The sequence below is a fragment of the Mauremys mutica genome, chromosome 1 (genome assembly GCF_020497125.1).
Source record: "Mauremys mutica isolate MM-2020 ecotype Southern chromosome 1, ASM2049712v1, whole genome shotgun sequence".
In the NCBI taxonomy this organism is placed as follows: domain Eukaryota; kingdom Metazoa; phylum Chordata; order Testudines; family Geoemydidae; genus Mauremys; species Mauremys mutica.
In genome coordinates, this window is record NC_059072.1 from 178179544 (window position 1) to 178204342 (window position 24799).

At 47.2% G+C, this 24799-nt stretch overlaps 1 protein-coding gene across 3 annotated transcripts in view; it reads left to right on the forward strand.

Annotated features, from left to right (window-relative positions):
- The window catches only part of IGSF3 (immunoglobulin superfamily member 3), a 149507-nt gene that overhangs the window by 82421 nt on the left and 42287 nt on the right, over positions 1-24799 (forward strand). For 2 of the 3 annotated variants that reach the window (XM_045002017.1, XM_045002019.1), the window contains exons 4-7: positions 14310-14720; positions 16382-16771; positions 18549-18950; positions 23199-23603. In XM_045002017.1, the coding sequence (XP_044857952.1) occupies positions 14310-14720; positions 16382-16771; positions 18549-18950; positions 23199-23603 (1608 nt within the window). The remainder of the gene's footprint in view (positions 1-14309; positions 14721-16381; positions 16772-18548; positions 18951-23198; positions 23604-24799) is intronic. The other variant, XM_045002018.1, reaches the window with a different exon arrangement.

The window sequence follows — 24799 nt, forward strand, 5'->3', positions numbered from 1 at the left end:
TGTCTTTTACATCTAAGGCTTTGGCTACACTTACACTTCAAAGCGCTGCCGCGGCAGCGCTTTGAAGCGCTAAGTGTAGTCAAAGCACCAGCGCTGGGAGAAAGCTCTCCCAGCGCTGTCCGTACTCCACCTCCCTGTGGGGAATAACGGACAGCGCTGGGAGCTTTGACTACACTGGCGCTTTGCAGCGCCGCAATTTGCAGCGCTGGAGAGGGTGTTTTTTCACACCCTGCTGCAGCGCTGCAAATTTGTAAGTGTAGCCAAGCCCTAACTCAATAAAATATAAAGCTTTAACTCTCATGCATGACCCTTTTGGATGGCCATGTTTGCAAGGAGCTTTTATCTTTCCACTGTGCTGCTGCCTTCATCAGGGCACTCATTTCCTTTGGTGAGCAGGAGACCAGGGAGGAAGGGACAAGTGGATGGACGAGTGACAATGCTAGAACAGCAGAGTCAATATTTTTCTAAAATTGATGCAGCACTTGAGTATAACAACATATTGTGGAAGAACTCGGTTGGGTTATCTGTGGATAAACCAAGCATCAGTATGGGTTCACTTAAATTCAGTGAAGAGCTGGATGCGGGATAAGAATGAAGCGTGTTTCTTATGTTAAATATTTGTACTATGTCATCCTCCCCCCATAACAACAGCTGCCAGGCTACTCCAGCATCCCTGGGTCTGGTGAGGAAGACTTCACTATAGGCGTATTCCACTGATTTGGCAAGAACTCACTGAAGAGAGCATTTAAGAATTTTTTGACTCATAATACAAAAAAAAATAAATCTTGAAACACATTAGTGGGTCCTGGCTAAGCTTTGAGCTTGCTGTTGAGGGGGGCTGTCATCCAGTATGACCTTCTGAAGAGCTACTACTTTACAAGCAGTGACAAAACAGATTGTTTCACATGCCTGTCTCAGTCATTCCAAACTCCTGTGACTGAGATCCATCTATTTTCCCATCTGACAACCATCCCATTGTTTGCAATCTTTAACAAACTCATGAAGGGAGCAGCTTCTTTCCTTAGTCTTCTAAATTAAGAAATTAATACCAGTATGTCTGTGAAACAGTTGACAAAACATCAGAATTGGTGCGGCTTAAACCTTGTGGGCTGTACCCTTTGCAAAGAAAACAAGTTGATGATGGAAGCCTGTTCCTTGGGATTATATCCAATTAGCTCAGGAAAGGTCGGAATGAAAGTCACACCTCAGAGAGAGATGGAGTATTCTTTGGAACCAGAGTATACATGAAGGCTGCCCAGTATGCTCTCAACAACCTATCCATTAAAAAAATCAACCAGCTGTGAACTGCAAACTAGCTGCCTGTCAGAATGCAGCAAGATTAGGGTTTTCAAGTACTGAGCATTTTGTATGTCGGAAAATGAGTGTGAAGAACTTCACCAAGAGTATGGCTGTTATCAGTTGGTCAGGGAAGGTGAAATCCTGGAAGAACAACAGAAAGAAGCTCATGAAAATATATTTGTCCTGATGTCCATCATCTGGTTACATCTGCTGACACTAGTTTGGTCTGGTGCTGTTATTTGAGAATCTGTGTCAGATTGCTGTACTTATCCTAAATCTTTAATGCAGTAGCGCAGCATGTGCTCGTTATGATTGAGAAAGCCAAAACTCCATTCTGAGAAAGCCACGGAGTCATCTCTGACTTTTCCCTTTGCTCATTGCAGTGAAGTTTGCTCAAAGCAACAATTTTGAGCTCCCAAAATCGGCACCGACTGAATAAAAAAAAAAAAAAGAAAACCCGTCAACAAGCACTGACCTTGCCATTCAGAAAATGGTATGTTGCATTGTGAAGACATATGTTCATGGAATCCTACGTTACAAACCATTTTTAAGGTTTAAACAAAACTATTAGTGGAAGTAAAATACTTTCTAAATGCCCAGTACATGTGTGTGTTTCAGATTTAAAGATTTTCGCCATCACCTTCACCTGACCCACCCTTAGCTGCCATTTTGAAAGACAAGCAGGTTCAGGTTCAACTCTGTTCTTCTCTCCCCTCCCTGGCCTGGCAGAACTCCAGCATGTTAACTCTGCCTCCCTAGGAAGCTTAAGACCTCTGCATGCCTATTGACTGCCTGGGTCCAGGGGAAGTTGGCATCCAGCTGCCTTTCATGAGCTCTGTTGATGCTGGTTGTTGCTCGCTCCCCAGTCTTTGCCAAAGACGTAGCAGCACATAGTAAATTCCAAAGGACTCTAGTCTTGTGTGAACAATAGGAAAGTAGTTTTGTGATGCTGCTTGTGGAGGCAATATGGGTGAGTGGATAGGGCCTTGAATTTTGACACTGGAAATGTGGGTTCGCTTCCCAGCTCTGCCACTGACCTGTGTAGTGACATGGGGCAAGCGCCTTCCCCTTTTTTGTATCTGTTTCCCTCTCATCTTTTTTGTCTCTTGTCAAATTATAATCAAACACTTAGGTGCAGCCTCTGTATCTGTTCAGCACCTAGCATGATTGGTCTCTGATCTCAGTTGGAGTCTCAGGGTGCTGCTGTAATACAAATAATCAGTAATAATAATGCTCATAAAAGTCGTGTCCCAAGCTTGGCTCTCCCTTCAGTTTTTGAGGCAAAATTGCTGTTGGCCCTATAGATTTATAGGTTGTTAAGGCCAAAAGGAGCCATTAGATCATCTTGTCCAGTTTCTGAAATGGTGGTTGTAACCCCCAAGGGCTCACATAAGGTAATAAGGGGTGGCAGGTTGTGAGACGTTGACAATTTTATTATTGTCTAAAACATAAGAATCTCGCTCCCCCACTCCCTGCATACCCTTATCCTTCAAGGTCAAGCATTCTCGCAACCCCTTGAAATGCACACACAAATTATATAGGCTTAACATTGTTATTGCCGGGACAGTTTTTACTTTTGCTTTCACAGCAAATGTAAGGGGGTTGCAAAAAATGTTTGCTGCAAATAAGGGGTTGTCAGCCTGAAAAGCTCGAGAAGCCCTAATCTAGTCTGACCTCCTGTATAACATGAGACCTAGAATCTCATCTAGTTATTCCTTTATTCAGGCCATGCCTGTCTAATAGCTGTATCTTAATTATTCCTACAGTGCACAAATGCAAAATGTGAAGCACAAAGGACTCTTTTTAAGGAGTTTTGGGAAGAGGGCTTGCTTGAAAAGCAGGTCTCTTCCTTTATTCTGGAGAAGAAACCATCTTTCCATAATGCAGTCAGTGTGAGAGATCATTATAACTCTTATGGTAGCAAACCCTTCCCTTGTCATTCAGCCTACTGTTTTGCTTGGCTAATTTAATCCTATCATACCCCCTTTAGGATTTGTTCTTGATGCTCTGTATGCCATTGTCATCATGGCCAGTGCAAGGAAGTTTCGCACCCTAGGTGAAACTTCCACCTTGCACCCCCCCACAGCTAACCCCGCCCCCCCACGGCAGCTAACCCAGCCCCCCACCCGGGGAGCCCGCCACCCCCGCAGCAGCTAACCCTGCCCAGGGAGACTCCCCCTCTCCCCGGCCGCAGCAGCTAACCCCGCCTGGGGAGCCCACCCCTGCTCACCTTGGCTCCGCCTCCTCCGCTGAGCACGCCGGCACCGCTCTAATTCTCCTCCCCTCCCAGGCTTGCGGCGCCAGTTGGAGGAAACTTAGAGCGGGGGCTGTGTGCTCTGCAGAGGAGGCAGAATGGAGGTGATCTAGGGCGGGGAGCAGTTTCCCTGTGCGCCCCCCCTGTTACTGTGGGCGGCCCTCCCCATGTGCCGCCCCAGCTCACCTCCACTCCACCTCCTCGGCTGAGTGGGCTTTTAGGTGCCCCCAACCATTAGGCGCCCCAGGCGGCCGCCTAGTTTTTCTAAATGGTTGCACCAGCCCTGATTGTCATGTACCTTTCCCTTCTAAAAGACACATGCATGCATCCCTGCAGTAGGCTGGCTTCTATGCTGTCCTGCTGCAGAGGGTCTAGTTCACAGTTTAGTGCAGCTCAGAGGGGTTAAGTCAGTGTTTCTCAAACTTTTGTACTGGTGACCCATTTCACACAGCAAGCCTCTGAGTGCAACCCCTACCCCCAAATAAATTAAAAACACTTTTTATATGACTTAACACCATTATAAATGCTGGAGGCAAAGCAGGGCTTGAGGATGGAGGCTGGAGGCTGACAGCTCACGGCCCCCCAGGTAATAGCCTTACGACCCCCTGAGGGGTCCCGACCCCCAGTTTGAGAACCCCTGGGTTAAGTGAATTTTACTTACACACCCCTACCTCTGCCATTGCCCCTCCCATAGGATTGTGTCCCCAGGGATGGGCGACACACCTGCCCTTTGACAATTTCTGCTTGCCAGGCATCTCTTATCATTTTAGATGCTTCTGCCTCAGGGTTAATTCCTCAAATGTTTCAGTTTATTTTTTGCTAGGCCAGCAAGAGATGATTCAGAGATTCCTCTGCCAATCCACATTCTCCCTTCGCCATGGCCCCTTCCCCAGATTTCTTTATTGGGTCACTTGAACTGCTGTGCCCAACTTAGCAGCCTTAATAACCAGACATGCTCTTTTTGTGCCCTTGGCAAGGGCACAGAAGGAAGGACAAGTTTTTTGTTTTGTCCTTTTCCCCCTCTAGGAGACTCCTTGTGGAATAATAGCTCCCTAAGCTGGGAAGAGGGGAGTGAGAGGCTGCTGTGTTAAGTGAACTGGAAAAGCTCTGGCTGCTGTCGAGCATAAATGTTGCTTTTGACCCCCTGCCTCCCAGCACCTGCTGCACTACATGTCGGAGGCATTCAAGGGAAGTAGGGCAAAGCTTTGAATGCACCCATTGCTCATCAGTGGGAGAAACCTCCCAGGAGCACACACATGGCTCTGTGTTGTCAGGGCATTAGTGCGCTGTGTGGTCATACTAATAGAGGAGAAGCCAGAGTAGGAGCCAAATGCAACTCATGGGGCATCCAGTGTAGCTTGTCACGTGATGGTAGTGTACAAATGCAGCTGATCAATTGCAAGTTTATATCTGGTGGAAACTTAAACAAGTAGCTCCTGCCAGTCTGTCAAGGAAGATGTTAGGGCTTTGTGGGTTTATTTCCATATTAAAAATGCTTACACACAGCCCTTGGGCTTTGCATAAGTTGCCTATATGGTCTCTGAGTATCCCTGCTGGATAGCAATGGGTGTTCTGCTGGGATTACTAACACTGCTCCAGAAGGGGGCACTGGCTTTATCTAAATTTCTCTCGGAAGGTGTGCCTGCCATTCATGGATGTGGGAGAGAAAAGTGCCAACTATAAACTTTTCTTCCTTTTGTCTGGGTGGTCTGTTTAGATTGAAAGCTCTTTAAGGGAGGGACTGTTCCTTACTGTGTGTATATATGGTGCCTGGCACAGGACCCAATAGGACTCTGGTTTTAGTTGGGGCCCCTAGGTGCCAGTGAGAATTTTGTTGGTTGCTTATTGTTTCTCCACTGTCCTTGCTGCAAGCTCTCCTAGTCTAATATGTCAATGGATTGTAAAAAGGTGTATCCACATTCCGTCCACCCAAGTGTTGGCAGGAATTGTTCTGACCTGCTGGTGGCAGGTGAGCATCTGTTGTGTTACAGCATTGGACTGTTAACAGGTGAGTGCACAGCTCATGGGCCTGTCTTCAGCAAAGAACCTTCTGATTTCTTGAGCTGGATCAGACTGTTCAGTGCAGTCTCCTGTTGAATCCCTTGAGTGTAAGAAACAGTCTCTGACAAGCGTGTGGATCAGGTAGAGTGCGTGACTAAGGGATTGTGCATCATGTGAGGAGGAGTGCAGGCCTTGAGTCAAAGGCTGACCTAATTTTCTTTTTTAAAAAAATGTCACTGACTTATCCTTTCCTCCCCTCTATTTTCCTGTTTCCCTCCCTGCTGGCTATATGAACTCATGCAGTTGCTTTGATGCATTTCTATTGAGGTAAACATTCCAATCAGTCATTAATGCACAAACAGGGATGCTATAGTAATCTGAGGATTTATCACTACTGCTGTGAAACAACTGTCATGCTGTCTCACTTAACTCTTCAATCCCCATTGCCCCTTGCCAGAAATTGAATAGGTACCGCCCTGCCCTTTAAATAAAAAAAATAAACTGCAGCATTATTTTACTGTTGCCATGGAATGCTGCAGTAACATTATTGTAAGTGGTAATGGTGGTTCCCCAGTAGTGGAGTCCTTTTTTGCCATAATGAAGGAATTGGTAATGACTCCATAATTCAGCTATTTCAGTTAGAGCCAAGGTTTAAACCTTCCTTGCTAGGAATGAAACAAAGTTTTTGACCATCACCAAAATTACACCACTTGCACTTAGAATACAAGTTGAACTTTTTGTGAGCGTTTGAAGTGAATCTACTGAGTATTTGTGAGGGTGGTGTGTTCTTTTGTTTGTTTGGTTTGTTTTAAAAGCAGCATCGTTTTCCATTCAGACTTCTAAGAACTGTTTTGTAACACTCTTCTGGCTCTATGTAAAATTCATGCATAAGGTTGGGCTTTTATGAACAAAATATTCCCAAACCCACCCCATTACTCCTCATTAATATTTCCATCTCAGTCACAGAGAAAATGGCAGTCGTCACACATGGATGGATAAAACTTTACTTACCAAAATTCAATCGTGAAATTTTACACATAGGTCCTGGGGCCAGATAGGAGGGAGTTTTGCAGGAGATGGTACCGGTTCAGGAGAGTTCCAAGGTCCAACAGCTTTGCAAGGTAGGCAGCTTAGCGGCACACAACCCCTCAGAAGTGAAGAAAGGGAGCTCCTGTCCTGCAGACCTTTCAGCAGGGATCCCCTCTTGTGCACTTTGGGAGGCGCGTGAGATGTAGAGCTCCTGTTCTTCTGGCCTTTGGAGGCCAGCGTGCTGAAGGGCAGCCTTGCTGCTGCATACCTCCAAAGTGCATGGGTACAGAATGTCAATCCAGCAAGCCTCTGCTGCACAGCACAGGGGAACTGATCACTATAGAGAAAACTGTGCACCAAGCATGTACATTTCCCTGTGCCAACCAGACTTCCGCTTTTCAGGGTTCCTTACTTATTAGAAAAAGGAAATTCTAGACAGAAAACTTGCACAGTTAGTTTTTTTTAAGCTGATAGTTCTTTAGTTTATGCATAAGGGATATATTCATTTCTTTGGCAACCTAAGTGCTAAAGGATCAAAATGATCTCTTAATTAAGGTCATTTACACAAATACTCTATTATTTATGCGTTCAGTTAATGATAATTCACCTTGAACACTCCAATAATCTTAAGTCTCCCACAAGACATACTTATGACTATACTATATGTTACGTAGTCCAACTTACACATATGTTAGTGATGTATGTACTGAAAGAGTTCCTAAATGTATTTGCTAGTCAAAGTTAGGACTGTTGGGACCTGCAAGGTAAATTTTCACATGTTCTTATCATTCACTGAATCATGAATGTAAGGCTAATAGAATACGCTAAGTCCCTTAACAGGTCAATACAAGTTTTTCATGCTTAGGGGTTCCATATGATAATTGTGTAGTTATTTAATCTACTTGAGGGTTAATTGTCTCAATAGCTTAACTCTAGAGTTAAGTTTGCATGTGTGTGGGGAAATGCACAATATACAGTGTGGTAGCTGTGATAAAATGAAATGTGTCTGCATTCAGGTATTAAAGCTAATTACCAGATTGGGGAGAAATTGTCCCTCCTATACCCCATGGAATAGCATTGTAGAGAAGCGAGGGGGGGTTTAAAAAAAAAAAGGGGGATGAAGTGTCCAGTGTCAATGCTGTTAGAGGATACTAGGCTTGATGGCCTGGTGGTCTGCTTTGGTACAATGAGGAGGCTGGGTAATCAGCTCAATGCACAATCAGTGGTTTTGGTGTGACAATTCTTACCTTGTATAATCCTACCATATTCTGCTGTGTTAGGGTTTTTTCAGTGTTTCCAGACTCTGGAAGACCAGATTGGGGGAGGAGGGTTATGGCGGGGTGGGCAAACATTTTGGCCTAAGGGCCATATCTAGGTAGGGAAATTGTATGCAGGGCCTGGGGCAGGGGGTTGGGGTGTGGGAGAGGGTGTGGTGTGGTGTGCAGGAAGGGGCTCAGGGCAACGGGTTAGGGTGCAGGAGGGGTGCAGGGTGCAGCAGGGGGCTCAAGGCAGGTGGTTGGGGTGCAGGGAGGGTTGCAGAATGCAGGAGGGGGCTCAGGGCAGGGGTGCAGGGAGGAATGTGGCAGGGGGCTCAAGGCAGAGGATTAGCGGGCTCAGAGCAGAGGATTGGGGTGCGGGCTCCGGCCTGGCGCCGCTTATCTCGAGCGGCTCCAGGGTGGCAGCGGCGTGCAGCGGAGCTAAGGCAAGCTCCCTGCCTGCCCTGGCCCCATGCTGCTCCTGGAAGTGGCCAGCATGTCCTACAAGGGCTCCATGGGGTGGAGTAGGGCATGCGACTCCGCTGTATGTTGCCCTCGCCTGCAGGTATCATCCCCAAAGCTCCCATTGGCCGCGGCTCCCCATTCCCGGCCAATGGGAGCTGCAGGGGGGCAGTGCACGGAGCCCTCTGTCTCCCCCCCCCCCCCCGAGGCCGCAGGGACGTGGTGCCTGCCGCTTCCGGGAGCGGTGCGGGGCTAGGGCAGGCAGGGAGCCTGCCTTAGCCCCCCTGTGCCACGGGGCTGGCAATCCCACAGGCTGGATCGAGAGCCCTGACGGGCCAGATCCGGCCCACGGGCCGTAGTTTGACCTTCCATGGATTATGGGGTTCTGAAGTGTAAGCGAAGTTGGGACTCATGTTGCATGTGAAGACACAGTTTTACTTTAGTTCATCAGAAATAGGAACAACGCTTTCTTTTAACTGCCCAGCTTTTCCTGTTCCTTCTTGTTTTAGTTGGGCCGTACTTTTAAAAACAAAACAAAAAAATCAATCCAGGTGCATGTCCCTGTAGAATGTTCTGCTCAATCTTGTCCACTCTCAGTGGGGACCTCTAGGGAGTTTATCACATTCTCCATGTAAGCAGCTGTGTTTTCCCCACTGCTGTAGGCAGTGCGTATGTCTTTTGATTGATTAGGGAGGGGGAGCAGTAGTTTTGTCTGCTGTGCTATAGCTGGTATAGATTGACGCAAACAACTAATTACCAGAAACAAGGGCTGAGAGGATTACAATGCTAATCTAGGTATCTCTCGTTCCACACCGTCCCTCCTACATGTACGCAAGTCTTTGGATACTGTGTAGAATGGAAATCAATACCATGGATGTATGGATTGTGTCTGAGAAAGGCAGGAGCAGGCAGCTGTGTCTGATGCCTGCTGCTTACTTTGAGGTACTTCAAATGCCAGAGCCCTGTCTCCTCTGAACCTCTCTGCCATTATAAGGCAGCTACATCATCCCTCATGGCTCTCATTTTAGAGTGGTGAGGGCTGATGAAGTCCATTAAGGCAAACTGTAAAGCTAGCTTCAGAGCAGAGGTAAGCACAGATTTCTGCACAGAATGACCCCAGGAATAGTGTCCTTCCAATTATTCTCATACTACTGCAAACTCTTTTGATATCCATGATGTCAGAGTGTTGCACTGTGGGACATCTCTGGTGGTCACAGAAGGGTGAGCAGTTTTCAGGGGCTAAGAACTAAATGTTAAATCTTTGTGCCAGTTGTATTATGCTGTGGTTAATAAGGTGACTCAGCCTATGTCTGTGCCCTCTAAATTGGTGTTCAGATTACAGTTCATCTTGAACAGCTTGGTTGTATCTTGCTAGCACAGCCTGAGAGATCAGGGAGGAGGTTAGTAAATCTGAGATAGGATTGTTGTGGGGCAGCAGGATGTAATGGGCCAGATGGGAACTGAACTCACGTTAATTCCCCAGTATTCCTCAGGCAGAGAGTGGTTTCCAAGGAGTAGGGAAGAAAGGTTATGTTTTGGCTAAATAGTCCTTGCTTAGCACTTGGCAAACTCAGACCCATCCATGCTATATGGAATATGCAGCCATGGACCTGGGATAGTGTCTTAGAGTACATACCACTTTTATACTGTGTTTGTCAAAGATCTTGAAGATTAGAAAAAACATTAAGTAATTATGTTGCAGAAGACAGGAGGTGATGGTGGTTGTCAGTTTTTGTATTACAGTAGCACCCATAGACCACCAACTGAGATCAGGCCCCCAGCGTGCTAGGCACTGCATGCACACAGTAAGGAGAGGGTCCCTGCCCTGGACAGCAAAGTGTGGGAGGGAAAATAGAATCGCAGAAAGGTGAAGTGAGTTGCCCACAGTCACCCACCGGAAATATGAGTTCAATACCTGGTTCTGCCTCTGACCTGCCTCCAAGTCCAGTGTCTTGTCCACCAACCCATGCTGCTTCTAGAGTTGCATTATCCTCATTTTACAGAGGGGGAAGTTGAGGTTTATTGATTTGCCTAAATCCGTAAAATATTGGTAAATTCCCGGTTTCCCTCTGGTGTGCAGATCACATGGTCGCACCTCATTTTGTAGATGACTTATCTTTTGTGGAGTCCCGAGAGAAAATGTGGAAGAATGGCCATTCTGGTGGCCATAGCTCCATCAGTACTGAGCCAATGTCTCAGCATGGGACGAGAGGCGCTGCTGCAGATGGGGTTGGTAGCAAAATACATGATATTCTTCCCTTCTGAGATTAATATCCGAGAGATGCCATGGTCTTGTGATTTAAGCACAGGCAGTAGAGCCAGGAACTCATATGTAATCCCAGTTCTGCAACTAAGTTTGTTGTGAGACCTTAAACTAGTCTCTTAACCTCTCAGTGGCTCAGTTTCCTAGCTGTGAAATAGGGTTAATGTTTTATCCCACAGAGGGCTAATATTTACACTTCTGTGGAGTGTTTAGACGCTTTTTTGAATGGAGTTTGTTTCCAGATTTATTGGGAAGAGATGGATATTTTTATCCAAATGCAAGAGCAGCTAAAGCATTTGTCTCGGCAGCACCCCTCATCTTTAAAGTCGGGCAGAGGGGCTTTACCAGAATCTCTTGCCTAGACACAATTCTTGCAGAAATCTTGACACCACCTAGTGGCAGCTCCTATTATTACACTGGTTCTCAAACTTCCATAATATGGACCGTGTCTTTGAGTGCCTCAGGGACCATCTCCCTTCCTCTCCGTGGTTTATATACCTCCTGATGTTAACTACCGGCGTGGAAAATATTAGGGAGCCCTGTATTTTTAGCTGTCTTGCTTTTTTTTCCAATAAAAAAATGGACACTGTCTTCTCTAGCAATTCCAAGCATCTTTTGGCTCCAGAATGGCAGTAGGAGATCTCAATCAGTTTGATTAATCTCTGTCCATGCTCCTTTGTACACACTTCTCTGCTGCCTAGCCCCTCTTTCCTCTCTTGCCTGGTCCTTGTCCTCCCCCCTGTGCACATGATTTTCTGCTGCCTTTCTCTCTTGGGCATGCTGCCCAGCCACCTGGGCTTGTATTCTCCCTGCTCCCCTTAATATGCTGCCCCACTGCCTTGTCGCTGTGTCCTGCCTTTATTCCCTCACCATTGTTCCTCACTGCAGCATTCTTTTTGGAATCAGGTCCATTGATGTTCTGGCTTAATAAACAACGGATGCGCATGGTCCTAGAAGTGCCCTGTATTGTCCTTTTCCCATTGATGTTGAATGCAACAGTAGCTTCAAGTGTGGTTACTAATATAAAAGATTAGCATCCATCTTTTTTTACACATCACCTGTTTGTTTGTTTGTTTCAGTGGGAGGTCTGCTGTAGTGTATGGGGAGAGCATGACCCAAACTTTATAGACCCAGCCCGTGCACCCTAACTGAGTGTAATCTGGCTCACTTCGCAGAATGAGCGACTCCTGTATGTTAGGACTTGCAGTGGCTTTCACTAAGCCATGGTCCACACTACAAATTTGTCAGTATAAGCACGTCGCTTAGGAATGTGGAAAATCCCCAACCCTGAGCAACATGTAGACAGCGCTGTGTGAACGGGAGGGCTTCTTCCATCAACATAGCTACTGCTTCGTGGGCAGGTAGGAGGTACACTGATGGCATCAATGGAAGTAGTGTCTTCTCTAAGCAGCTGCGTCGTAAGTGCAGACGAGCCCTCATAGGCAGGGAGTGGAATATCAATGTATTTAGCTGGTCAGGATTGAGGTGCATTGGCAAAGTTGTATGGGGACTCAAGAATGTCGTAATGGGGGGTATGCAGAGCCCTCGAAGCTCGGTGATGGATGTGTTGCTATAAATATGGAAATACCTAGGTAAAGGAAGGACTCGGGAAAGTGATAACATGAGGTACTGCAGTGGTCACAGTTAGTGGAGAAGTGTCCTGTGCTTTTTTCTCAAAACCACTTCCACTCCTTGATCTGTATCCCTTGGAGGCCAGTGTAGCAAAGCTATCCTCCTTTGAGGCAGCACAGCAGGAAGGAGACTTTAGCAAGATGACAATCAGATTTAATTTATTTAATAATATAAAACAGTTACAAGAGAGCCCCAGGACTGCAGGGCGGAGACAAGGAACTGAGCTGCTCTGGAAATTTACTCAGATGGGTTTCAAATGAGAAATTTAAATCTCATCAAGAAAGAGTGGTGAATAAGTTAGTTGCTGCCTGTCATGGTCATTGCTGAGCTTAAAGGCAAAGGCAAGGGGAAACTGAATAATTCACTCTCAGACACCTGGGTAGGACAGGACTTGAAAAATCTGTCGGACACCTGCTACCTAGTGGGCAATGTGTGAGAAAATAATGGGAGGATGGGGGAAGAGGGTCAGCATTGCTGCTGATATCCCGGGGCAGTGACCTGGTAAGAAAGGGATTTCTACCACGGTACTGTCCCTGCTTGTGGGGCTTCTATTTTCATAAGTCTCTGGCTAGTAAATAGTCGATGATTGTGGAAGCACCTCCCCTCTCCCTGCTGGACAGGAGAAGTTCTCTCTCCCTCACTTTCTCCACCTCCTTGCTAATCCCTCCCCTTTCTCATTATTTGAGTCCTCACCCACAGATAACTTCAGTGTCTGACTGGTTGCAACTCACAGTATTGGCTGTAGAACTGGCCAGAGACATGTTAATTTCACTCTGCTGGTACTTGTCAAAGCTATGAGCAGCAGCAGAGTCACTGGTGCCGCCCATCTGTAGGCTCCAGAGGATAACTCTGTTACCACTCTGCCTTTTGTTCGTCTTTGGTACTTTGCTTTTGCAGACAGTCTAGAAACCTTTCCCTTTTTAAAACAGGATCGTATCAACTTGAAATAGTCTGTTTCTAAAAAATGAATTCAAAAGTAGATGCAAGTACTAATATGGTACCCCTGCATTGCCTTGCATGTTTTTGTGCTTTTTGAGCTTGGCATTAGTGCCCCTTCAAATCCAGTGGTCTTCTCCCATCTCCCTCATGCCTTTGGCATACAGAGAAAGGAGGGCCAGGAGAGATGTGGGAGAAATTCTGTTGTTAAGTAGCCAGAAGATGTGGGTTCTGTGCAAACAGATTTTTCTCTCTCAAGTTGGACTCTTTGCCTGTTTTGTTAATTATCTTTCCCTCTCTCTGATTCTCCCTGTGTTTCCCTCTCATGGCTAATCTTTGTTGTAGAAATAGACAGTGGTGAAATGACTCCTATTTTTTAATGGGATACATGGCATTTATTTCCTGTCCATTTGCTAAATCAACTTGACATGTGTCTAATAGCCTTATTGCCAATTCCCTGATGTCTGTCTGTCTGAGGAGGACACAGGCAATTGACTATTGTGTGGTTGCACTGCTGCCCTCAGAGGAGCCAGCATCCTCTAAATACAGTAACGCCATTTTGCTGAGGGAGTTAAAATGTGGACAGACATAAATAAGGGAGAGAAGAATTGTCTCCTGACTTTTTTTAAGAGGGAAAATTGAAAGATCTTAAATATGTCTACTTGTCCAAACAATGACTTACAGGGGGCAAAGGCCCTAGCAATGGTGTATAAATATTTTGAGGGGGGGAGTGATTATTAAGGGTGGTCCAGAGGTGTATGACAAAAAGTGAAGGCATGGAATTAAGAGGACAACGTAGGCTGCATCTGATAAGTGCCCTCGACAGTAAGTAGGATCTATTAAGCTACGCGACAGTAACCCAAGGGAAGTGATAGAAGGCCCCTCTGTATGGTAGCTTGGGGGCATTTAGCGGTAGACTAAACGAAGCACCAGAAAATATGCTGTCGGTAACAATCTGCATGGGCTGAGGGCTTTGGGGAGGACTAGATGTGGCCTAATAGGGCTTTCCATCTCTAATGTCTGAGTCACTGGAACTGTAAATAGAAGCCTTCTTCCCAGTGCTCCTTTAAAGAATCCAGCCTTTAGTCGCTCCCTTGGCTCAGAGGTTTCTTAATGCCGCTACTGCTAAAGATTTTTTTTTCTCATCTCCTCCCTGTCTTCATTCTCTTTATTGCAGTTATTCCAGACTCCTTGCGGGTGACCTCAGTTCCACAGACACTAAACAAAGTGGAGCGCGACTCTCTGGAGCTGAAATGCGAGGTGTCTAAGAGTACAGCCCAACACAGTCACCTCTCCATCTCCTGGTACCGCCAGAAAGTGGGCGAGCCTCCAGTGGAGGTGATCTCCCTGAGCCGCGACTTCGTCCTGCGGGCAGGCAGCACCTACGCGCAGAGGCAGGCCACCGGCGATGTCCGCCTAGACAAGGTGGGAGAGACCACTTCCAAGCTCACAGTCTACAACCTCCAGCCATTGGACCAGGGCGAGTTCTACTGCGAGGCAACTGAGTGGATCCAGGACCCTGACAAGTCCTGGTACGCCATGACCCGCAAGCGCTCCGAGGGCACCACCGTCAACATCCAAGCTACTGGTTAGTATTTGCAGGGTTTTCTTTCTCTTGGACAGGTATCAGGAGGAGCAGTGGGTGCTGCAATAAGGGAGAGAGCGGGGAATGTGTGAGAGTTCCACTTACAAGAGACTTCTCAGGTATTGAGCAGGCCAATGGGTGACTAGCTCAGCCTTCCTTGCCTTGCTGCATGTGTGTGCTGCTATCAGGCAGGTTTGGTTTGGCTACAGAAGAGTCTCCTTAGGAAAGTCATGAAAGCCCTCTTGCTAGAGTCATTCTTAACACTAGACAGGAGAAAGCCATGGATGTTGTGGGCCTTGGCTACCTCAAAATCCAGCTCTCTCCCTGTGCTTTGTCACAGTGTGTTTAATCATCTGAGGTGATCTCGTTAACAGTTTCCTGGGAGGAACCTCAGGTGACCAGTGGCAGAACATTCTCAAGAGGGTCACCAGAACAGCTTTGTTGCTGGTAGGAAGGACAGATGTCAATAGATGTGCTGTAATAGTGATCCATTCCCTGTCACCCATTCCCAGCTTCTGGCAAACAAAGGCCTCCAAAAACAGGCCTCCTATCATGCTACGTTTCCTACTGCAAGTGGCTAATCTCTTTGGCCTGTGTCCCTGGAGTGTCCAGAGACCTCCCACTCCCCGGGGGTGCACTCCTCTCACTAGTGAGGCTTGGGCTCTGCACCAGTGTTCCCTTCTGCAGGATTTCTCAATTATAGAACATCCTAGGGTTGCAGGTGTTTGGTTTTCGACCGGAACGTCCAGTTGAAGAGAGACCCTGGTGGCACTGCTGACCGGGCTGTTAAAAGTCTGGTTGGTGGCACAGAGGGGCTATGGCATGCTCCCTGCCTGCCCTGGCCCTGTACAGCTCCCAGAAACAGCAGCATGTCCCCTCTCCAGCTCCTAGGTGTAGGGGCAGCCAGGGGACTATGCGTGCTGGACCCACCCCAAGTGCCAGCTCTCCACCTCCCATTGGCCGGGAACTGTGGCCAATGGGGACTGTGGGGATAGCGCTGGCGGATGGGGTAGCATGCAGCGCCGTCTGGCCACACCTCTGCGTAGGAGCTGGAGAGGGGACATGCTGCTGCTTCCGGGAGCTGCCTGACATAAGTGTCGGCCGGACCCTGCACCCTCTCTTGTGTCCTAACCCCCTCCCCCCTGCTCTGATCCCAGTTTCTGAAAAACAGAACTGTACTCACTTCAAAGGGGTGTCTGTACAGTTTTATATAAGGGGTCAGGGTAATTGAGAGGGTATATTTTGGAGTCATTCTTCTGACCATAACAGCATTTCTAATATAAAAACGCTGAGAAGAAATGAGCTATTCCTCCTCTCCCCTGCTCCTAGTTTGATTGTGTTTGCAGCTTTTGCACACCAAGCAGCTGGCTGCTTCTCCTCCTGAGAGTGAGATGAACTGTGTTCTCCCAGGCAGCAATTGCATGCACTGTACACCCCTGCTTAAGTACTGTGTTGACTGTATGTTAATGGCAGAGGTAACAGGGAGGGACGCAGGGGCATGAAAGCAGTGTACATGTGGGATGGGGGGAGTGGGGGGGGCTGAGAAGTGGGTTAAAATGAAGCATGGAAGTGTCCTGCCACCCAGTCTGGCTCTTGGGTGAGGGTCCCCTCCAAAGGTGCAGTGCTGCAGTGACGCTGCTGCGCGTTGGTTTGTGTCTCTCCAGATAAGGAGTTCAGTGTCCGGTTGGAGACAGAGAAGCGGACGTACACAGTGGGTGAGCCTGTGGAGTTCCGGTGTATCTTGGAGGCACAGAACGTCCCAGAACGCTACTTCTCCATCTCGTGGGCCTTCAACAGCTCCCTGATTGCCAGCCTGGGGCCCAACGCCGTGCCTGTCCTCAACAGTGACTTTGCCCAGCGCGAGGCGCTGGGGCAGCTCAAGGTAGCCAAGGAGAGCGACAATGTCTTTGTTCTAAAGATCTACCGCCTCCGCCTGGAGGACAGCGGCAAATACAACTGCCGGGTGACGGAGCGGGAGAAGACGGTGACAGGGGACTTCATTGATAAGGAGAGCAAGCGGCCGAAGAACACGCCCATCACGGTCTTGCCCCTCAGTAAGTAGAGACTGGCATGCTCCTGCATGGTGCTGTGTCTGTGTGTGCCCTCCCATGCAAAGCAGACTGCCTGAGAAACTTAGCTGTGGTCACCTGTGGTGGGACCTCAACCGGAGAAGTTTATGCACAGTGAAGGCTTGTTTGGTGTGGCTTAGAAACCCAGCTAGAAAGATCTTCAAAGGCCGGGGAGGGACGTATCCACTACTCAGGTTCTTAGGCTGGAAAAATTGGCCCTTGCCTTGGGGTTTGCCCCAGGTTGTAGTTCTTACTTTGATAGCAGAGAAGGGAGTTTGGGATCTTTGCTGGAAACCTTGTCTTTATTCTCCCACTTTTCCCACCTCCCAGCAGGAATATGGGAACTTTAAGGTGTTACCCCATCTTAAAAGGCTGAATTGGGAGTGCTGCTGGTCCCAAACCAGCTCCCAGTTCATCCGGGAAGCAGCCCAGCCACTGGAAATATGTTAGTGCCTGCTGCTCAGATGCCCCTGCTTTGGTGCTCTTGCAGGAGATCCCATCAGCTCCTCAGATCGGAGGGGATGTGCCCTAGGCCAAGAAGCAGAAACAACTGCATCCTTCCCAAGCCACCATTCGCTCTTTAGCTCAAAGATCCAACTCTGTCACTGGATGCTTCACTCAGCCAGCCTAGTGAAAACATTCTTGTCTGACCCTGTTTGAACGCCTTGTGTGTGTTGGAGGGGATGTGATAAATACAGAAAAGACAGGGCAAGAAGAGCTAGCCCTCTGATTCATTCATTTCCTTTGTCTTGCTCTTTCTCTCCAACTCAGATAACTTTGATGTGACAAGCCACGCAAGTATCATCAAAGTTAACCCAACAATATATATTGAGCAAACAAAGGAGTAGCTGAAAAAGGCTTTTGTGTAATTTTTACCTCCCATTTATTAACCTTGTAGTGAGATGCAGCTTGTTCTGAAGCCATTTGTCCTGAAGTAAGGGTCAATTGTAGGCCTTTACTTTCTTAGCATAGACTCTCATTCATTTGGGATTAAAGATTACATTAGCTAGAAGTCCTGGATTGGACTGATGCCTAAAAAGTAGCACTTCTAGACTAGAACTGTAACAGATTACAAGTGTGAGATTTCATAACCACCAGTGCTAGAAACAAACTAACAGGACTTAATGTTTTTTTCAAAGGTGCTAAGCATCTGCAACTCCCACAAAAAGCAGTGGGCGTACCAGCACTTGGCACCTGTGAAAATCAAGCCATACCTCTTTATATCTCTTGAAACTTCAAGATCCCACTTTTCTGATGGCATAAAGCATTGATAATGAGCTCTAGTAGTTTGTGAGAGAACGGCTGCGAAAACTGGGTAGGAATTGGAAATGGCAAGATGATGATCAGAATTCTGTGATTGTTGTAAATCAATGGATTGGAAGCCTTTTGGCAGGACAGGAGTTACAGTACCAGTAGTAACACCTGTGCTTTTAGCACATTCCTCTTCTACGGTCTTGTCCTGGACCTGTGATCAGAAGACGTTGTGACTCGTCACAGGCAATAATGGGACAGATTTTCAAAGTTTGGCCCTCCCCTAGCTTAGGCACACAAGTCCCTCAATAGCAAGTCACTGCCCATGTGCATGCTTTGGATATTTGCGCACACACACACATTAGCCACACGCAGATCCAATGTGTGTGTGGTTTCATGCACCTAAGTTTGGAAGAACTCCTTCCCAAGACTCTGCTTTTCTTGAATATTGGCAAATGGATGAGTATAATCATCTCTTCCATGTACACATGTTTCTTTTCTGTCTCTTTAGAGACCAGCATCTCCGTGGAGATGACCAACAATGCCAGCAATGTCCTAGAAGGGGAGAGCCTGCGCTTTGGCTGCAGTGTGCGCTCGGGATTTGGGCCCCAAAGCCATCTCTCCGTCACCTGGCAACTTGTGGACAAGCAGAACAGGCGTAGTGATGTTGTGCGGCTGGATCGAGACGGCACGCTGCAGCCGGGTCCCTCTTACTCAGAACGTAGCAGCTATGGGGGCATCCAGATGGAGCAGGTGCGGCCTGGCTCCTTCACCCTGGAGATCTTCAACAGTGTCAAGGCAGATGAGGGCCACTATGAGTGCCGTGTGACAGAGTGGACACGGACGCAAGATGGGGAGTGGCAGATGATTGGGGAGCGGCACGCTAGCATGCCCGTATCCATCACTGCTCTGGGTGAGTACCAGTGGCACTGTGGTGTCTGTGCAATGCTTTCCAGCACCTCACCCTCATGGGGTTTTGATTACAGCGAGTCAGGAGGTGGTCGCAGGCATTGCTGGCTTGTGCTGTATGGCTACAGAGCTAAGAGTTAGAGGGAGGGGCATACTTCTGGTGGGAGAAGCTTGTTTCTGAGTGGGAATCAATGTGCCTGTAGACAGCTTCGCTGTAGGAGTGCAGCACGTCACATTACCCAGGAACTCCAACGTCTGGCATTAGAGAGACAGAGTGGGAAATGGCACTTCTGTAACACTTTGTGAACATTAAGCCTCCCGACTTCTTTGTGGACTAGGTAAATATTATCTCCACTCTCCAGATGAGGAAGGTGAAGTGCAGGGAGACTGTGAGCCTGACTCTCGGAAATTCTGAGCACCTGCCACTCCATCAGATGTTGGCACGAGCTGCCCTTTGCACATCTGAAAATCAGGCCCTCGGCGACTGGCCCAAGGCCACACAGTTGAGTCTATTAGCCAAGTCTATTAGCCTGGGACTAGAACCCAGGAGTCCTGATTGCTGGTGCCCTGTTCTCACAACTAATCCCTCTGAGTGTTGAAGACAGTAAAAACCACACCGAGGGTATTTTGGCAACTGCATGGATGTAGACTTACTAAGTGCCAGACCAGTGCCAAAAATGCCCTGCAGGTCTGAAGAACTAGTGACTGTTCTTGAAAGCCTGATAACCTGAAAAATGCCAGGGCTATAAACAATTGCTGTATGTTGTGATTGGAAAGTTGGGATGGATTCGCAGCTTTCCAGTGCAATACAGTATTAACGAAGACCTTTAAAATCATATCACATTTTGATTAGCATCTTGCTTTTCCTTCCTCCCTTTCAGTTCTGACCTGTTCTTAAGAGTTATTCTGTCTAGAGCTAGAAATCATTGCTTTCAATCTTATACAAGCTGGCAAGAATCCTGGGTAAGAAAGCATTAAGGTCAGTTTCTCAGCTGGTGTAAATCAGCATAGCTGAGAATCAGCTGAAGATCTTAATTTGTATTTTGTGTAGTCTGGTGAAGCCGGCAGCTAATTTCATGCCAGAATTGAAGAGTAGGGGGAGTGGGATGCAGGGGGAAGTTAGCAAGATGGTAATTGGAATGACCTAGTTCTAAAATGTGTGTGTCACGTTCATTAATTCATTCTACTTGTTGAAAGTTAACTGTGTAAAACTTCCCAGTAGTTCCAGAAAATGCAATTAAAAATTAATAAATTGACCTTCCACTGCAGTTCCCTCTTCCAGAGAAATCTCAGATTGACAGATCATAACTAGTTCCTATTTATATAACCAAGAGGTGTTACTACAGCCCAATAAAATTTGAAGGAGAAAATGTCCGACATCCTTTTGCTAAGTCTGATTTTTTCCCCCCCTCTTAATATTTGTGAAATGCTTTGTGATACTTGAATGGCATGTGCTAAAGAGGGTAGTGTTTTTTATTACTACAGCCAGAGACTAAAAGCCTCTGAACACATGAGGGTCCTGCCGCCTTGCGGAGTGCTAGGGATCTTGGCCCCTGCAAGCCATTGGGGAATAGCTGTCCTCTGATGATGTGTACATGGGCAGAGTTGTGTTAAGGGTGCTCCTAGAGCTGGAATAGTAAGGAATGCTGCATATGGGAGCTAAGGGGCCACAGGGAAAGCTGTGAGGAGTCTCAGAGCTTGAAATAGTGTGTGTGCTGCAGGCCACAATTGAAGTGTTCTTGGTAGATCAATGTGGGGGAGAGGGGAAAAGCTTTCACAAAATCTGCTGAGAGAGAGAGACTGTGGTGGGGGTAGTCTTCCCCTAGTTACTAAAATAGTCTCCTCTCTGCTTAGCAAGGATCATAGTTCTTTGATCCTAAGTCAGTGAACAAATCAAGTGTACTGCTTTCTACAGAGCCCTGGGCTCATTCATCGGATCAGGAACTGATGAGGGGAGAAAACATGGCATTGAAGGAAGCCCCACGTCCCCGTCCCCACCCTTTGTATTTTGTCAGGGCAACTGGTTGCTGTAAAAGAAAGCTGTTTGCTTGTTAACTTGGATGTAATGTACACGAGAGTTGAGAGCCAGAGAATGCAGATCTGGTTCCTGCATGGCAGTCGAGAAATCCTTTCGTAATACCCTTAGTCTGGGCAAAGGAGCATGTCTGCACTACAGCTGCTAGAGCAGCCACGACAGCGGTGCAGCTGTGCTGTTGTAGTGTAGACACTTCCTACATCAACGGAAGGGATTTTCTGCCACCTCTCCAAAAGGTGATAGCTGAGCCAATGGCAGAATTCTTCTCTCAATGTAGCTGCATCTATTCTGGGGGCTAGGCCAATCTAACTATGGCTCACAACATTTTTCACAGCCCTTAGAGACCAAGCTTGGTCCATTTAATTTTTAAATACAGACCAAGCCTAATTTTACAAGACCAGATGACCTTGTAAAAATTAAACCAGCTTTCTACACCTTCAGTCTCTGGCACTAGGGTCTGACGTCTTGGCTATGCTCTGGACTGGGCCTGATATGTACTTCCCTGGGTAGGGTGGCTGCCACGCTTTATGTGGTGATGAGATGCAAAGATCTTGCAATGCGGGCAGCTCACTGGGCCTCTTCCTCTTCTCCTGGATAATCGTTAAACACATTTCTAAAAGCTTTAATCCCAAAGACTGACCTGTTTTTGCAGTAATTACATGGCCCGGAACCCTGCCATGGTGACGTCTTTTGATTATTAGGATTCCTGAGCCCACTTGCTATAAGTGTGCAGAGATCTCAGTGGCTGCTCTGTGGCAAGGCTGGCATGTGGAATTTAATCTGCTCACTGCAATTAATGTCCCATCTGCCTACTATTGTTAATTAATGTCTGTTTAACCCAAAGGTCAGAAGGTACCATCTCCTGAATAGTCTGAATTCAAGGACTATTCCCTCCTTTTGCTGCCTGGCCAGTTTTCCATGGGTTTGTAATCTGTCTTGATATTGCATTCAAGGCAATGAAGAATTCTCTTTGGCAGTAATTTACAGAATTTAGTAGGCTGATAATCTATTCTCAAATATCAGATATTTCTGCTTCTGTTGGATCCATGCATGGGACTGCACTGAGGGCTTCATAAAATTTCTATATTCTGAATTTACGACAGTTAATTAAGAATATATTGTCCTCGCACCTTAATGTTGTGTTAGTTTTAAAACACCCTGAAGCAAAACAAAAAACTCTATAAAATATAATCCAGAAAATATGTATTATATAGTGTGTGGATGGGTATATAAATTATATATTTTATACAAATATAGCTGTAATTGAGAGACAATGAGAGTCACTGCCTAGGTGATTGAGTCGCATAAAAACTAAAACCAGAGAGTCCTCACTCTAACTCAAGGGTTCTCTATCCAGGGTTTTTATATTGGTGCTCAAATACTAGAGCAATGGGCACCTCTCAAGAGTATAAATGACAACAAGGTGTCCCCTCTTTCCCCTCCCGTCACCCCTTCAGTGCCACCAGGAGGTAGGCTTGGATTTGAGGGCAGGGAGAAAATTATGAATACAAAATTTTACTATTGCAGGAAAATCTGGGCCAAGAGGTGGGTATTGAATCAAGCTCTGAATGCTGTGAGATTAGTGGTCAAACTTTCATCCAGTTTCTACAGTTTAGGTCTGGCTGTTGTGAAGGTTCTCTGTGATTACCAGCTTCCTCCCTATTTGCTCAGTGTTCCAGTTCTTCTTCAGTACTTCAATAGTGTGGACCAGTGGTTCTCAACCTATTTACCATTGTGGGCCACATATGCAGCTTCTCTGTGTGTTATGTGGGCCACAGCTACACAATATATTTACTACCTGTATGGCCATGAGGATGTCACATGAGCCACAGCTGTGTGCTGCTTGGGTTGCAAGTGGACCATGGGTTGAGACCCACTGGTGTGAACCATGTTTTAGAAGAGAGGTTCTCACAGACACCTCCCCTCCCATTCAGGGCTGCAGGAACCACCTCCCCTCCTGTTGGAAATGAAATACTATCCCTGTTGCACTGCAGCAGTGGCTTACATGGAAAGTTCCTGTGGGAGCAAGTACTGTATTTGAAGTGTGTTAGGTGCTTTTAAGGTAACTTAGTAAGGGGAAACGAGAAGCACCAGTAGCTTTCCAGGGAGTATAATTGGAGAACCACTGCTGTAGCCATTTCAGCATTGTGGCAAGCCTCATTTGACAGAGTTCTCCAAACTCTCTTCAGTCTCACTCATTTCTCTCTCTTTCTGCAGAGGCTGGTTTTGCTGTCACAGCCATATCCCGAACCCCAGGAGTGACCTACAATGAATCATTTGACCTCCAGTGTATCATCAAGCCGCACTATCCATCCTGGGTCCCAGTGTCTGTGACATGGCGCTTCCAGCCAGCGGGCAGCACAGAATTCCATGACCTGGTCACCTTCACTCGGGACGGTGGGGTCCAGTGGGGAGACAGGTACATGGGCTTCCGGACCCGCACTGCCATTGAAAAAGCAGAGTCCAGCAACAACGTGCGCCTCAGCATCAGCCGGGCCAGTGACACTGAGGCCGGCAAGTACCAGTGCGTGGCCGAGTTGTGGCGGAAGAACTACAACAGCAGTTGGACACGACTGGCAGACAGAACCTCCAACCTACTAGAGATCCGAGTCCTGCGGCCAGGTAAGAGCCCTGATGGTCAATGTCCTGGAGGATTAGAACTCATGCAAGTGACAGGACACAAATTCTGCCCTCTTTCCTTCCCCGAAGGGCAGAGACAAAAACCTCCTAGCTCTAAACTCCTTTAACAACTACGTGATGGTACAGCTATGGCCGCCAGCAAGAACTACTAACATTACTGTCTCTTTACATGTATAAGAAAAAACACCTCAGAACTGCACGTTTTACATACTGTCAGTGCATGTAACCCGACCTTCCTCTCACTGCTACTCTTCCTCCCTCTGTTTGTTTGTTCCCACCTGTTGCATCTCGTATCTTACTCTAGCACAGTGCGGCCCTGATCCTGGCTATTGCTGTACTAATCCTAGCCATGCTGTCAGACATTATGAATGTTACGTATACGCACCCACCAAGACTTGTCTGCATGCACGTCTCAGTGAGTGACGTGCTGTAGCTTTTTCCAGTTACATGTTACATCCGTATCCAAGCTCTGCTAGAGAGCAGGGCCAAGGTTTTCAGAAGTGATGATTGGTTTGGAATGCTTCAGTTTTGGGGTGCCCAGCTTTACCTTGTCAAAAAGCAGCCCGGTTTTCAGAAAGTGCTGGGCACCTGTCCTCTGAAAATCAGGCTCATTCATCTTGGCCACTCAAAATCACTAGTCACTTCTGAAAATCATGGCCCAGGTTCTTCTTACACTGGAAAAATTTTTCCACTCATTCACCCTCTCCCCTAGACTCCTTTACAGCCAGATGCCTTGCTCTTGTGGGGTTTTTTCCCTCCTTCCTCCCCGACTCGCATGTGGCTATCCATGGAAGAGTCGGCAGACACTCTGCAGTATGAGAGTCTGCTTTTGCAGTGCCTTTGCTCTCATCTCCACTATCCCTCTCTCTACTTGCAAGTAATCCCTTCCTTTTTTGTCTTGACTCCCATACTGCTATCCTGCCTCCGGGGTGCTCCGGAGGTCAGGATGGGGACTCTTATCTTCTTAGTTCATTTTCCTGGGAAGCAAGTTTGATTGGAGATACTCCCTGAAGTAACACATCTCTCTGCAATGCAGCTGTGTGTGAGCGAATCCCTAGTAATGCCATCTGGGAAGAGAAACCCACGTCACAGCACGCACAGGGGGAGATTTAAAGGCCAGCTAGAGGCCTTGCATGATGGAACCACCACCTCCTTACTGTGGCGCTCGAGCTCTAATG